The following is an 11,775-nucleotide window of genomic DNA, read 5'->3' as shown; positions in this document are numbered from 1 at the left end:
CAAACAGACTTTGTGTGAGCAACATGGCTGTTTATTTCACCTGGGTGCAGGCAGGCTGAGTCTGTAACGAGTCAGCAAAGGGTAGTGGATTATCATTAGTTCTTATAGGTTTGGGGATAGGCAGTGGAGGTAGGAGCAACGTTTACGGGCAGGGGGTGGATCTCACAAAGCACATTCTCAAGGTGGAGGGAGAATTACAAAGAACCTTCTTAAGGGTAGGGGAGATTACAAAGTACATTGATCGGTTAGGGTGGGGCAGAAACAAATTACAATGGTGGAATGTCATCAGTTAAGGCTATTTTCGCTTCTTTTATTGATCTTCAGTTGCTTCAGGCCATCAGTTGCTTCAGGCCATCTGGTCACAAGGGATATGATGGCTTACCTTGGCTCAGAGGCCTGACACTGGCATGCATCTGTGGACCCAGCTACTTGGAAGGCTGAGGTGAGAAGATCACCTTAGCCTGGGAATTTGAGGCTTCAGTCAGCTATGACTGCATCACTGCAGTCCAGCCTGGGCAATGAAGACCATGTCTCTAAGAAAAAAAATTCTGAATAGGCTGGGTGTAGTGGCTCACGCCTGTAATCCCAGCACTGTGGGAGGCTGAGGTGGGAGGTTCTCGAGCCCTGAAATTCAAGACCCGTCTCTACAAAAAATGAAAAAACTAGCAGGGTATAGTGGCACAACCTGTAGTCTCAACTACTTGGGCGGCTGAGGCAAGAGGACTGCCTGAGCCCGAGTGGTTGGGGTTGCAGTGAGCTGTGATGGCACCACTGCACTCCAGCCTGGGCAATGGAGCAAGACCCTGTCTAAAGAAATAAGTTGTTAAAAAAAAAAAAAAATTGTGCTGGGCGTGGTGGCTCACACCTGTAATCCCAGCACTTCGGGAGGCTGAGGTGGGCGGATCACCTGAGGTCAGGAGTTCAAGACCAGCCTGCCCAACATGGTAAAACCCCTTCACTACTAAAAATACAAAAATTAGCTTGGCGTGGTGGTGTGCCTGTAATCCCAGCTACTCAGGAGGCTGAGGCAGGAGAATAGCTTGAACCCGCCCGGGAGGCGGAGATTGCAGTGAGCCGAGATTGCACCACTGCACTCCAGTCTGGGCAACAGAGCAACACTCAAAAAAAAAAAAAAAAAAATCCTATTTCCAATATCTGCCTTTTAAGGCAAAAGAACTACCTGAGCATCTTGCCAGGAGATGGCAGTCACCCTTGGTCTTGTCCAGGAATTCACCCCAAACAAACATAATCTCAGTGCACTCAGTGCATAGAGTGAACAGAGTATCCAATTTCTCCAGTCACAGAGGTGAGGAGTGGAAAACAGTCTTAGGATTTGGTGACACAGGCCAAGTTGCCCTCTTGACTGACTGTGCTCCCACCCCACTACTGTCTTCTCAAGGCACCACTCTAGACCCGCTCACCACTTAGTATTCAGTGTCCATGGAGGAACAGGCTGCGTCCTACCGAGCACTCCTGCCTTCTGCTACATAAAGCACCATCGCAGGAAAAAAATCAGAGGCTGAGCCTACAACCTCCTCTGTGGCAGCTTTATTTTTCTACATGGGATGTGAACAGTGTGAACATGGGTCAGAAAAGTCAGCTGCACAAAAACACTTTAGCCAATTGTAACACAGAGGGAGCGAAGACATGGAGGGGCTGGGGGTAGCAATTTGAGATCAGCCCTCCCCGCTAAGGGCTCCTGGTCCAAGCCCACAACCAGAGGGCGCTCTGGGTGGTGTCCAGGACCATGCAGTGCTGGCTCTGGGGAGCAGGGACCAGAAGAGAAAGAGGAATCACAGAGGAGGCTGCGGCTGAGCATGAGTTTATTGGACTCTGGCCTCGCGCTGCTGCTTGATGAAGTTGATAAGCCCGTTGGTGGAAGCATCGTGAGAGGTCACTTGAGCACTGCCATCAAGCTCAGGCTCAATTTTCTTAGCCAGCTGCTTTCCCAGCTCCACTCTGCCAAGAAAGGAAGGGAAGAGTGGTATGGGGAAGGCTCTAATGTTGCTACTGAAATCCCTGAGCCGACCCAAAGGCATTCCTGGCCCTCCCCTAAGTGAGCAACTCACCCCCACTGGTCAAAGCTGTTGATGTCCCAGATGATGCCCTGAACGAAGATCTTGTGCTCATACATGGCTGCAGAGGGGACAGACAGGGCACGTCAGGACTCTGCAAGCCCATTCCAACCTACCCCAAGCCAGGACCTTTCCCCTACTCACTCACCGACCAAGGCTCCAAGCATAAATGGTGTGAGCTTGGTGAACACAATAGAGTTGGTTGGGCGATTTCCTTCAAAGACCTGCAGAAAACACCAAGGAATGTCTCCACGTGAGTCCTGATCCCTCAACCCCTTGAAGGGAAGCGCGCCCTGCCCCAGAGGCTGAGACGTACAGGTCTGTGAGGACAGGCTCTCCCACTCTGTAGGACAAGCCAGGCACGCCCCAAGCCCCCGCCTGGTGCCACAGCTCCACACCGCCAACTCCAGCATGCACCCCAAAGCCGAACGCAAAAGTGCTGACCTTATGTGGCAGCAGCCTCTCAAGGTCCTCTGGACTCTTGCCTGCAGCCTGAAGCTCCTTTCGGGCCTCCTCCGTTGATTTCCCCCTCATCAGGGCTTCCGTCTGGGCCAGGAAGTTGGCCAGGAGGATCTGATGAGCGAGACATCAGTTATGCTTGAGAGCACTGTCTGAGCTTCAGGCAGAGGGACAAGACCACCTGGCACTTCTCAGCAGGGGTCAGTCCCCGCCTGGGTCACTCACTGGATAGCTCAGTTGGAGCGAAGGGAACACATCCAATGACACCACAAGGCAGGGAACAGTGATAACTGCTCTTTTAGAACTATACACCAGTGGCCAGGCGCGGTGCCTGTAATCCCAGCACTTTGGGAGGCCGAGGTGGGTGGATCATGGGGTCAGGAGCTCGAGACCAGCCTGACCAACATGGTGAAACCCCGTCTCTACTAAAAATACCAAAAAAATTAGCTGGGCATGGTGGTGCGTGCCTGTAATCAGGCAGGAGCCTGAGGCAGGAGAATCACTTGAACCTGGGAGGCAGAAGGTGCAGTGAGCTGAGATCACGCCATTGCACTCCAGCACTCCAGCCTGGGCAACAGAGCTAAAAAAAAAAAAAAAAATCAAGAAAAAAGAAAAAAAAAAAAGAACGAACTACGCACCACTTGCCGGGTTCCTGCTAACAATTTTACCAACATCTATCTTTTAAGATCCTAAGAAAGTAGCCGGGCATGGTGGTGTGCAACTGTAATCCCAGCTACTCAGGAGGCTTAAGCACGAGAATCGCTTGAACCCAGGAAGCTGAGGTTGCAGTGAGCCAAGGTCGCACTACTGCACTCCAGCCTGGGCAACAAAGTGAAAAAGTGTCTCGAAAAAATAATAATAACAATACTAAGATCCTAAGGAGGAAAGGCATCATTGCCCTGTTCTAGTAGAGCCTTGGGTTCTACAAGTCCACAGTGCTGGATCACAGAACTATAGACAGGAAGAATGAGAATTCAACCCAGCTCACTGACTCCAAAGCTTGTGCTACTGTAACCCTATGCTGCTCTGCACACCTAAGACAAGGCACAATAAATTCTGTGAAGGAGTTTGAGGGCAGCTTGGGCAACAAAGTGAGACTCCATCTCTATAAAAAATAAAAATAAAAAAATCAGCTGGGTGTGGTGCGTTTGCCTGTTCCCAGCTACTCAGGAGGCTGAGGTAGGAGGATTGCTTGAGCCCAGGAGGGTGAGGCTGCAGAGAGCCTGATTGTGCCACTGCACTCCAGCCTGGGCAACAGAACAAGACTCTGTCTCTTTAAAAAAAAATAGCTAGGCATGGTGCACATCTGTGATCCCACCTACTCAGGAGGCTGAGATAAAAGGATTGCTTTAGCCCAGGAGTTCAAGGCTGTAGTGAGCTATGACTGGGCCACTGCACTCCAGCCTCAGCAGAGTGACATGCTATCTCTAAAATTAAAAAATAAAAATAAAATAAACAAAAGGGGAGATTTTCCTGGATTATCTAGTAGGCCCAATCTAATCACACTGGCCCTTAAAAGTAAAAGAGGGCCAGGTGTGGTGGCTCACACCTGTAATCCCAAAACTCTGGGAGGTCGAGGCAGGAGAATCAGTTGAGCCCAGGAGCTGGAGACCAGCCTAGGCAACATAGTGAAACCCCGTCTCTACTAAAAGTTTAAAAGTTAGCCAGGCATCGTGGTGTGTGCCTGTAAGTCTCAGCTATTTGAGGGGCTGAGGCAGGAAGATTGCTTGAGCCTGGGACGTCGAAAATGCAGTGAACTGTGATCATGCCACTGAAGTCTAGCCTAGACAAGATAGCACGACGCTGTCACTTAGGGAATAAAAGAAAAATGTAGAGGAGGAAGGTAAACAAGTCAGTCTGAGAGACGCAACAGAAGTGGCAAGACAGAATCAAAGCTTCAGAAGGATTTAACCTGCCATTGCTGGTTCTGCAGTGAAGAGGCCCACAAGCTAGGGAATGCAGGTGACCTTGAGAATCTGAGAAGGACCTTCAGCCCACAGCAAGGAAGCTGGACTTCAGTTCCACAAACATACAGAAATGAATTCTGCCAACCACCTGGCAAGCACACAAAAGGCTTTCCCCCTAAAGTCTCTAGAAAGAAACACAGACCTGATGACACCTTGATTTCAGCCTGCAAGACTCTAAGCAGAGATACAGCAGGGCCTGCTGGACATCTGAGCTTCAGAAACTCTTGAGATAGGCCAGGTGCGTTGGCTCATGCCTATAATCCCAGCACTTAGAGAGGCTGAGGCAGGTGGATCACTTGAGGTCATGAGTTCAAGACCAGCCTGGCCAACACAGTGAAACCCTCTACCAAAAATATAAAAATTAGCAGGCCGTGGTGGTGAGTGCCTATAGTCCCAGCTACTTGGGAGGTTGAGACGTAAGAATCACCTGAAGTGAGGGGGAAGGGGGAGGGGGAAGGTTGCAGTGAGCCAAGATCACGCCACTGCACTCCAGCTTGGGCGACACAGCAAGACTCTGTCCCCACTCCCCACCCTCAAAAAAAGAGTATTGTTTTAAGCCTCCATGTTTGTTGTCATTTGTTATGGCTGGAATAGAAAACTAACGTGATTGTCAACCAATGCATCAGGTTTCCAGAGGTCTGGGTGCAATGTGAGCCAGACCCTCCAGATGGGGCCAGATGGGGGCTCTTACCTTGTGATGCAAACCCTTCCGTATGGGGTGCTGGGTCTGGACCGGGATGAGGAAGTCACAGGGTATCATCTTGGTGCCTGTGAAGGGGTACTGTGGTCACCCACATGACCCCAGCCCATGGGAGCTAGCCATACAGCCTAGAGGAGGGCACTGACCTAAGTGAGATATCTCTTCTGGAAGATCCTTTCCCTCCCCAACGCCACCCTGCCCAGGCCACACAGGCCTACCTTGGTGGATGAGCTGGTAAAAAGCATGCTGGCCATTGGTCCCAGGCTCCCCCCACACAATGGGGCCTGTCTGGTGGTCCACACGGGTGCCAGATTTGGTGATGTATTTCCCATTGGACTCCATGTCGCCCTGGAAAAGGAACAGAAACCCAGCCCTTGGCAAAATGAAAGAACATTTAAAAAGAAAGAAAGAGGCCGGGCGCAGTGGCTCAAGCCTGTAATTCCAGCACTTTGGGAGGCCGAGGCGGGCGGATCACCTGAAGTTGGGAGTTTGAGACCAGCCTGACCAACATGGAGAAACCCTGTCTCTACTAAAAATACAAAATTAGCCAGGTGTGATGGCGCACGCCTATAATCCCAACTACTTGGGAGGCTTAGGCAGGACAATCACTTGAACACAGGAGGCAGAGGTTGTGGTGAGCTGAGATCTCGCCACTGCACTCCAGCCTGGGCAACAAGAGGAAAACTCCATCTCAAAAAAAAAAAAAAAAAACCCAACCCTCTACCTGCAAATCTTGATCCTTCACACACTGTACCCAAATCCTGCTCCTTCCTGCACCACGCCCAAGTTCTGCCCAGATGCTCCAGACAGACCCACCCTGCCCTGGCCCCGTGAGGTGGACCTGCACCCGTGTCTGCAGGCACGATCCCCTTCCTCCCCACACCCATGAGGACAAAGCCTCCCAACCTTTCCAGCTTAGGCCACGGTGCAAGAAGGACTCATGCCCAGGAAAACGTGGGTCTGGAGGTCAGGCAAGGGCCTCCCTAAAGGCAAAATCGGTCACAAAATCAACTCATTTCTTAAGGGAGAGCAGGCTGGGGTCCAGAGGGCACAGCTTTTTTTTTTCCCCCAAGAGACAGAGTCTCACTCTGTCACACAGGCTGGAGGAGAGTGGTAGAATCATAGCTCACTGAAGCGTCGACCTCTTGGGCTCAAGCAAACCTCTTGCCTCAGCCTCCCAAGTAGCTGGGACTACAGCTGCCACACCACCATGCCCAGCTATTGTTAGTTTTTGTGGGTTTTTTTGTAGAGACCGGGTCTCGCTATGTTGCCCAGGCTGGTCTTGAACTCCTGGCCTCAAGCAATCACCCCCAGCCTCCCAAGGTGCTGGGATTGCAGGCATCAGCCACCATGCCCGGCTAAGAGTACAGCCTTTGAGGGCTGTCATCTCAACTAGACGCTAGGCTTTGGGTACCCACCTGGGCCCTGGTCATGGCAACCCTCACCAAGGCAGCTGGGATTTGGGGAACCTTGGCCTCTCCTTCAATCACAGGATTTGCTTCCAGGTGTTGGTGAAGCCTTCTGTACCTGCCCAAAGCAACTCAAGAGCTGCTGGACAGGGACTGGCTTTGTACTAAACAAAAGTAAGGACAGGATCGGGCACGGTGGCTCATGCCTATAATCCCAGCACTTTGGGAGGCCAAGGCAGGTGGATCGCTTGAGGCCAGGAGTTCGAAACCAGCCTGGGCAACATAGTGAAACCCCATCTCCACTAAAAACACAAAAATTAGCCAGGCATGGTGGTGCATGCCTGTAATCCCAGCTACTTGGGAGGCTGAGGCACGGGAATCGCTTGAACTCAGGAAGCGGAGGTTGCAGTGAGCCAAGATCGCGCCACTGCACTCCTGCCTGGGCGACAGAATGAGAATCTGTTCAAAACAAAAAAAGCAGGGACAGGTGTAGAAAAGCTTTCTGGGACATAATGTGACTAGGAAAGGGCCTGCTAAGCCTCTCGGGGGCTCTGGAGATCCCAAGGGAGAAGAGGACCACGTAGTCCAAAGAGGCTACCACAGACTAGATACAGACTTGCTTTTCTGGAGACATAAAGGCACTACGGGCTACAAGGGATTCCAGCTTGCGGCCCCACCCTATGGCCAAATCCCACCTCCTCTAACATGGACAGACCCAGATCCTCATAACTGTACTAGATCCTGCCTCCTCAGATATTAACGGACCTAGGACCTCATACCAGGGATAGATCCTACGTTCTCAGACACTATGCTGGGCATGCACAGTGATGTGCAAGAAAGAAGTGACCCCAGCTGAGAAACATCCCCGGAGCCAAGCCAGGACCTCCCTAGCCAGGGCGACATGATCACCAGTCATGCCCCTCCCGTGGTGGTCAAACTCGGATGACACTCAAATGGAACCAACCTCAGTTACAAAGATTCATCCTGAGACAAGGAGCACAGGTGGACCTTGGCCAGGCCCAAGGGCAATGGGGCAAAGAGCTCCTGGAGGAGCTGAAACCCAGGTTCCTGGACCTCCCAGACCCCCCACAGGCCCTGCTGACTCCAAGGCCTGGTTTGGCAGCTGGTACCTGCTGGAAGTACGCAGCAAAGCGGTGCAGGTACTGGTCATAGGGCAGCATGGCATGCGTCTCACACCCAAAGCAGTTGATGTACCAGATACCCAGCAGGGCCAGCAGGACAGGGGCGTTCTTCTCCAGGGGCATCGTGCGGAAGTGCTGGTCCTGAAACAGGAGCAGGGTGAGTGGAAGCTGAGCAGCTGCACGGGGAGGGGGAGGGACAGGACAGTGGGAGAGAAAGGGGAGGGGCCAGGATCAACACACACGCCTCTGGCCAGCACTTGGCAGAGAACCAGCCTCAGCACTCACCATCCAGTGAGCCCCCGAGAGCAGCTGCTCGAAGTTGTCAAAACCTGTGACACAAAAGCAGAGTCAACAGAAGTGGCCACACCCTGTGTCCTGTGGGGAGTGGGCACAGCTCCTTCTGCAACCAAGAAAGGCTGCATGGAGAGCCAGAAGACATGACATGGGAGGACTCGGGCCTATACAAAGCCCCTCCAGTGAGAGGTGGCCCTGAGTGCAGGGATCTGACTCTGCCTAGGATAGGAGAGAAACAGGACTGTAGTTGTGAGGGGCAGAGACGGGGGCCAACCCGCACACCCAAAAAAACCCAGACCTTCCTTATGGACATGAAATAAATACCCCAGCCAGCTGCAGAGAGGCCAGCAGCCTGTGAGGACAGCATGATATTCAGGGACACGAGCCCCTACCCTGTCTCCCATGGGGGCTACAAGACACAGAAACACACACACTCACCCACGTGCAGGGCAATGGAGAGTCCGATGGCCGACCACAGTGAGTAGCGTCCTCCCACCCACTAGGAGAGACAGGACAAGGTGCTGAGGGAGGGCCGGCACACCCCGCCCCCCACCTCCTGCCAGAAACCCTGTCCCTGGTCTTGCGCAGGGGCATCTTGGAGGGCCCTGGCCCAACCCACCTCCAGGAAGCAAGGCAGCAGGCAGGCGCTGGCAACACATGGGAAGACCAACAGGGCAGACTACACGTGGAACTGACCACAGCCACAAGACAAACTGAAGAGCTTACCGTGGTCTTCCCTGAGATGTTGGGCCCTGTCTCTGCAGACACCAGCAGACCCAGGGCCTCATACCTGTGCCAGGGCCCACCTCCTCAGACATGAACAGACCCAGATCCTCATACTCATACCAGATTCTACCTCCTCAGATATGGACAGACCCAGGGTCTCATATCTGTGGCCAGCCTCACCTCCCCAGACACTAGCAGACCCAAGGCCTCATACCTGTGCCAGGGCCCACCTCCTCAGACACGGACAGACCCCGGGCCTCATACCTGTGCCAGGGCCCACCTCCTCAGACACGGACAGACCCCGGGCCTCATACCTGTGCCAGGGCCCACCTCCTCAGACACGGACAGACCCCGGGCCTCATACCTGTGCCAGGGCCCACCTCCTCAGACATGAACACACCCAGATCCTCATATTCATACCAGATTCTACCTCCTCAGATATGGACAGACCCAGGGTCTCATATCTGTGCCCAGCCTCACCTCCCCAGACACTAGCAGACCCAAGGCCTCATACCTGCACACAGCTTCAACTCTTTAGACATGGACAGACCCAGATGCTCATGCCTGTGCCAGATCCTACCTCCTCAGACACTGAAAGACCCAGATCCTCATACCTGTATGAGATCCTACCTCCTCAGATACTGACAGAACCAGATCCTCATAGCAGGGCCAGATCGTACTTTTTCAGACACTAGAAGACACAGACCCTCCTACCAGGGCCAGATCCTACCTCCTCAAATACTGACAGACCCAGAGCCTCATACCAGGGCCAGATCCAGCCTCTTCAGACACTTAGAGACCCAGGTCCTAATACCTGTATCAGATGCTACTTCCTCAGACATAGACCCAAATCCTCATACCTGTATGATGAGATCCTACCTCCTCAGATACAGAGACATGCAGATCCCCACACCTTTATCAGATTCCTACCTCCTCAGATACAGAGACATGCAGATCCTCACACCTGTATCAGATTCTGAACTCCTCAGACACTGACACACACAGATCCTCATACTTGTACCAGATTCCTACCTCTTCAGATATTGACAGACTCAGATCCTCGTAACGGGTCAGATCCTACCTCCTCAGACATGAGCAGACTCAGATCCTCACACCTGTACCAGATCCTACCTCTTCAGCCGTGGATACACCAAGATCCTCACACCTACACCATATCCTACCTCCTCAGACACTGCAATACTCAAATAGTCATGCCTGTACGAGGTCATACCTCCTAAGACAGAGACAGACCCAAATCCTCAAACCTGTACCAGATTCCTACCTCCTCAGATACTGACAGACCCCGATCCTCATACTGGTTGGTACCAGATCCTACCTCCTCAGACATGAAGAGACCCAAATCCTCATACCTGCAGCAGACTACTATCTCTTCAGATAGTGACAGACCCAGAACCTCATACCAGTACCAGATCCTACCTCCTCAGACATGGAGAGACTTAGATCCTCATACCGGTACCAGATCCTACCTCCTCAGATATGGACGCACCTAGGGCCTCATACCTGTGCCCAGCCTCACTTCCTTAGACACTGGTAGAACCAAGGCCTCATACCTGCACACAGCTCCAACTCTTTAGACACAGAAAGACCCAGATGTTCACACCTGTGCCATATCCTACCTCCTCAGATATTGAAAGACTCAGATCCTCATACCTGTATGAGATCCTACCTCCTCAGATATTGAGAGACCCAGATCCTCATACCAGGGCCAGATCCTACCTCCTCAGATACTGACATACCCAGATACTCATACCAGGGCCAGATCCTACCTTCCGTAACACTGACAGACCAAGATCCTTATATGTGCACCAGATCCTACCTTCTCAGACATGGAGAGACCAAGATCCTCATACCAGGGCCAGGTCCTACCTCCTCAGACACTGACAGACCCAGATCCCCATGCCTGTAACAGATTCCTATATCCTCAGAAATGAAGAGACCCAGTACTCATACCTGTACCAAATTCCTACCTCCTCGGACACTGAAAGATGTCTGGACAGACCCATAATGACTACATGAACAGACCCAGATCCTTGTAGCTGTACCAGATTCCTACCTTCTCACACATGGAGAGACCCAGATCCTCCTACCTATACCAGATCCTAATACCAAGACCAGATCCTACCTTCTGAAACATGGAAAGACCCAGATCCTTATGTCTGTGCCGTATCCTCCCTCCGCAGACATGAACAGACCCAGATCCTCATACTCATGCCAAATCCTACCTCCTCAGACATGGACAGACCCAGAACCTACTTCCTCAGACTTGGAGAGACCAAGAACCTCATACCAGGGCTACCTCCTCACACATGAACAGACCCAGATCCTTGTACCAGGGCCAGATCCTACCTCCTCAGACATGAAGAGACCCAGATCCTCGTACCTGTACCAGATTCCTACCTCCTCAGATATTGAAAGACCCAGATCCTCAAACTAGGGCCAGATCCTACCTTCTCAGACATTGAAAAACCTAGATCCTTATATCTATGCCAGATCCTACCTCCTCAGACATGGACAGACCCAGATCCTCTCACCTGTACCAGAGCCTACCTAAGACATTGACAGACTCAGATCCTCATACCAGGGCCAGATCCTACCTCCTCAGATACTGACAGATCCAGATCCTTATACTGGCACCCAGATACTACCTCTTCAGACACTGACAGTCCCAGATCCTCAAAACTGTACCAGAGCCTACCTAAGACATTGACAGACTCAGATCCTCATACCAGCAGATCCTACCTCCTCAGATACTGACAGATCCAGATCCTTATACTGGCACCCAGATACTACCTCTTCAGACACTGACAGTCCCAGATCCTCAAAATCCTAATGGGCCAGATCCTACCTTCTCAGGCATGAACAGACCCCGATCCTTATATCTGCTACAGATCCTACCTCCACAGACAGGAACAGACCCAGATCCTCACTACCTCCTCAGACACGGACAGACAAGGACAGACTCAGATCCTACCTCCTCAGATA

General features: G+C 52.1%; 1 protein-coding gene across 1 annotated transcript in view; it reads right to left on the bottom strand.

The window, feature by feature from the left end:
* Positions 1-1,512: 1,512 nt before the first annotated feature.
* Positions 1,513-11,775, bottom strand: part of GPI (glucose-6-phosphate isomerase) — a 44,649-nt gene continuing 34,386 nt past the window's right edge. Inside the window, exons 8-16 of the mRNA XM_011947508.1 lie at positions 8,485-8,545; positions 8,038-8,081; positions 7,741-7,893; positions 5,420-5,549; positions 5,193-5,269; positions 2,520-2,648; positions 2,224-2,299; positions 2,070-2,136; positions 1,513-1,959 (exon numbers count right to left, since the gene is read on the bottom strand). Coding sequence (XP_011802898.1) covers positions 1,824-1,959; positions 2,070-2,136; positions 2,224-2,299; positions 2,520-2,648; positions 5,193-5,269; positions 5,420-5,549; positions 7,741-7,893; positions 8,038-8,081; positions 8,485-8,545 — 873 coding nt within the window. The 3' untranslated portion in view covers positions 1,513-1,823. The remainder of the gene's footprint in view (positions 1,960-2,069; positions 2,137-2,223; positions 2,300-2,519; positions 2,649-5,192; positions 5,270-5,419; positions 5,550-7,740; positions 7,894-8,037; positions 8,082-8,484; positions 8,546-11,775) is intronic.

The sequence above is a fragment of the Colobus angolensis genome, unplaced genomic scaffold (assembly GCF_000951035.1).
Source record: "Colobus angolensis palliatus isolate OR3802 unplaced genomic scaffold, Cang.pa_1.0 Scaffold107, whole genome shotgun sequence".
In the NCBI taxonomy this organism is placed as follows: Eukaryota; Metazoa; Chordata; class Mammalia; order Primates; family Cercopithecidae; genus Colobus; species Colobus angolensis.
This window is presented reverse-complemented; position numbering and strand designations above follow the sequence as displayed.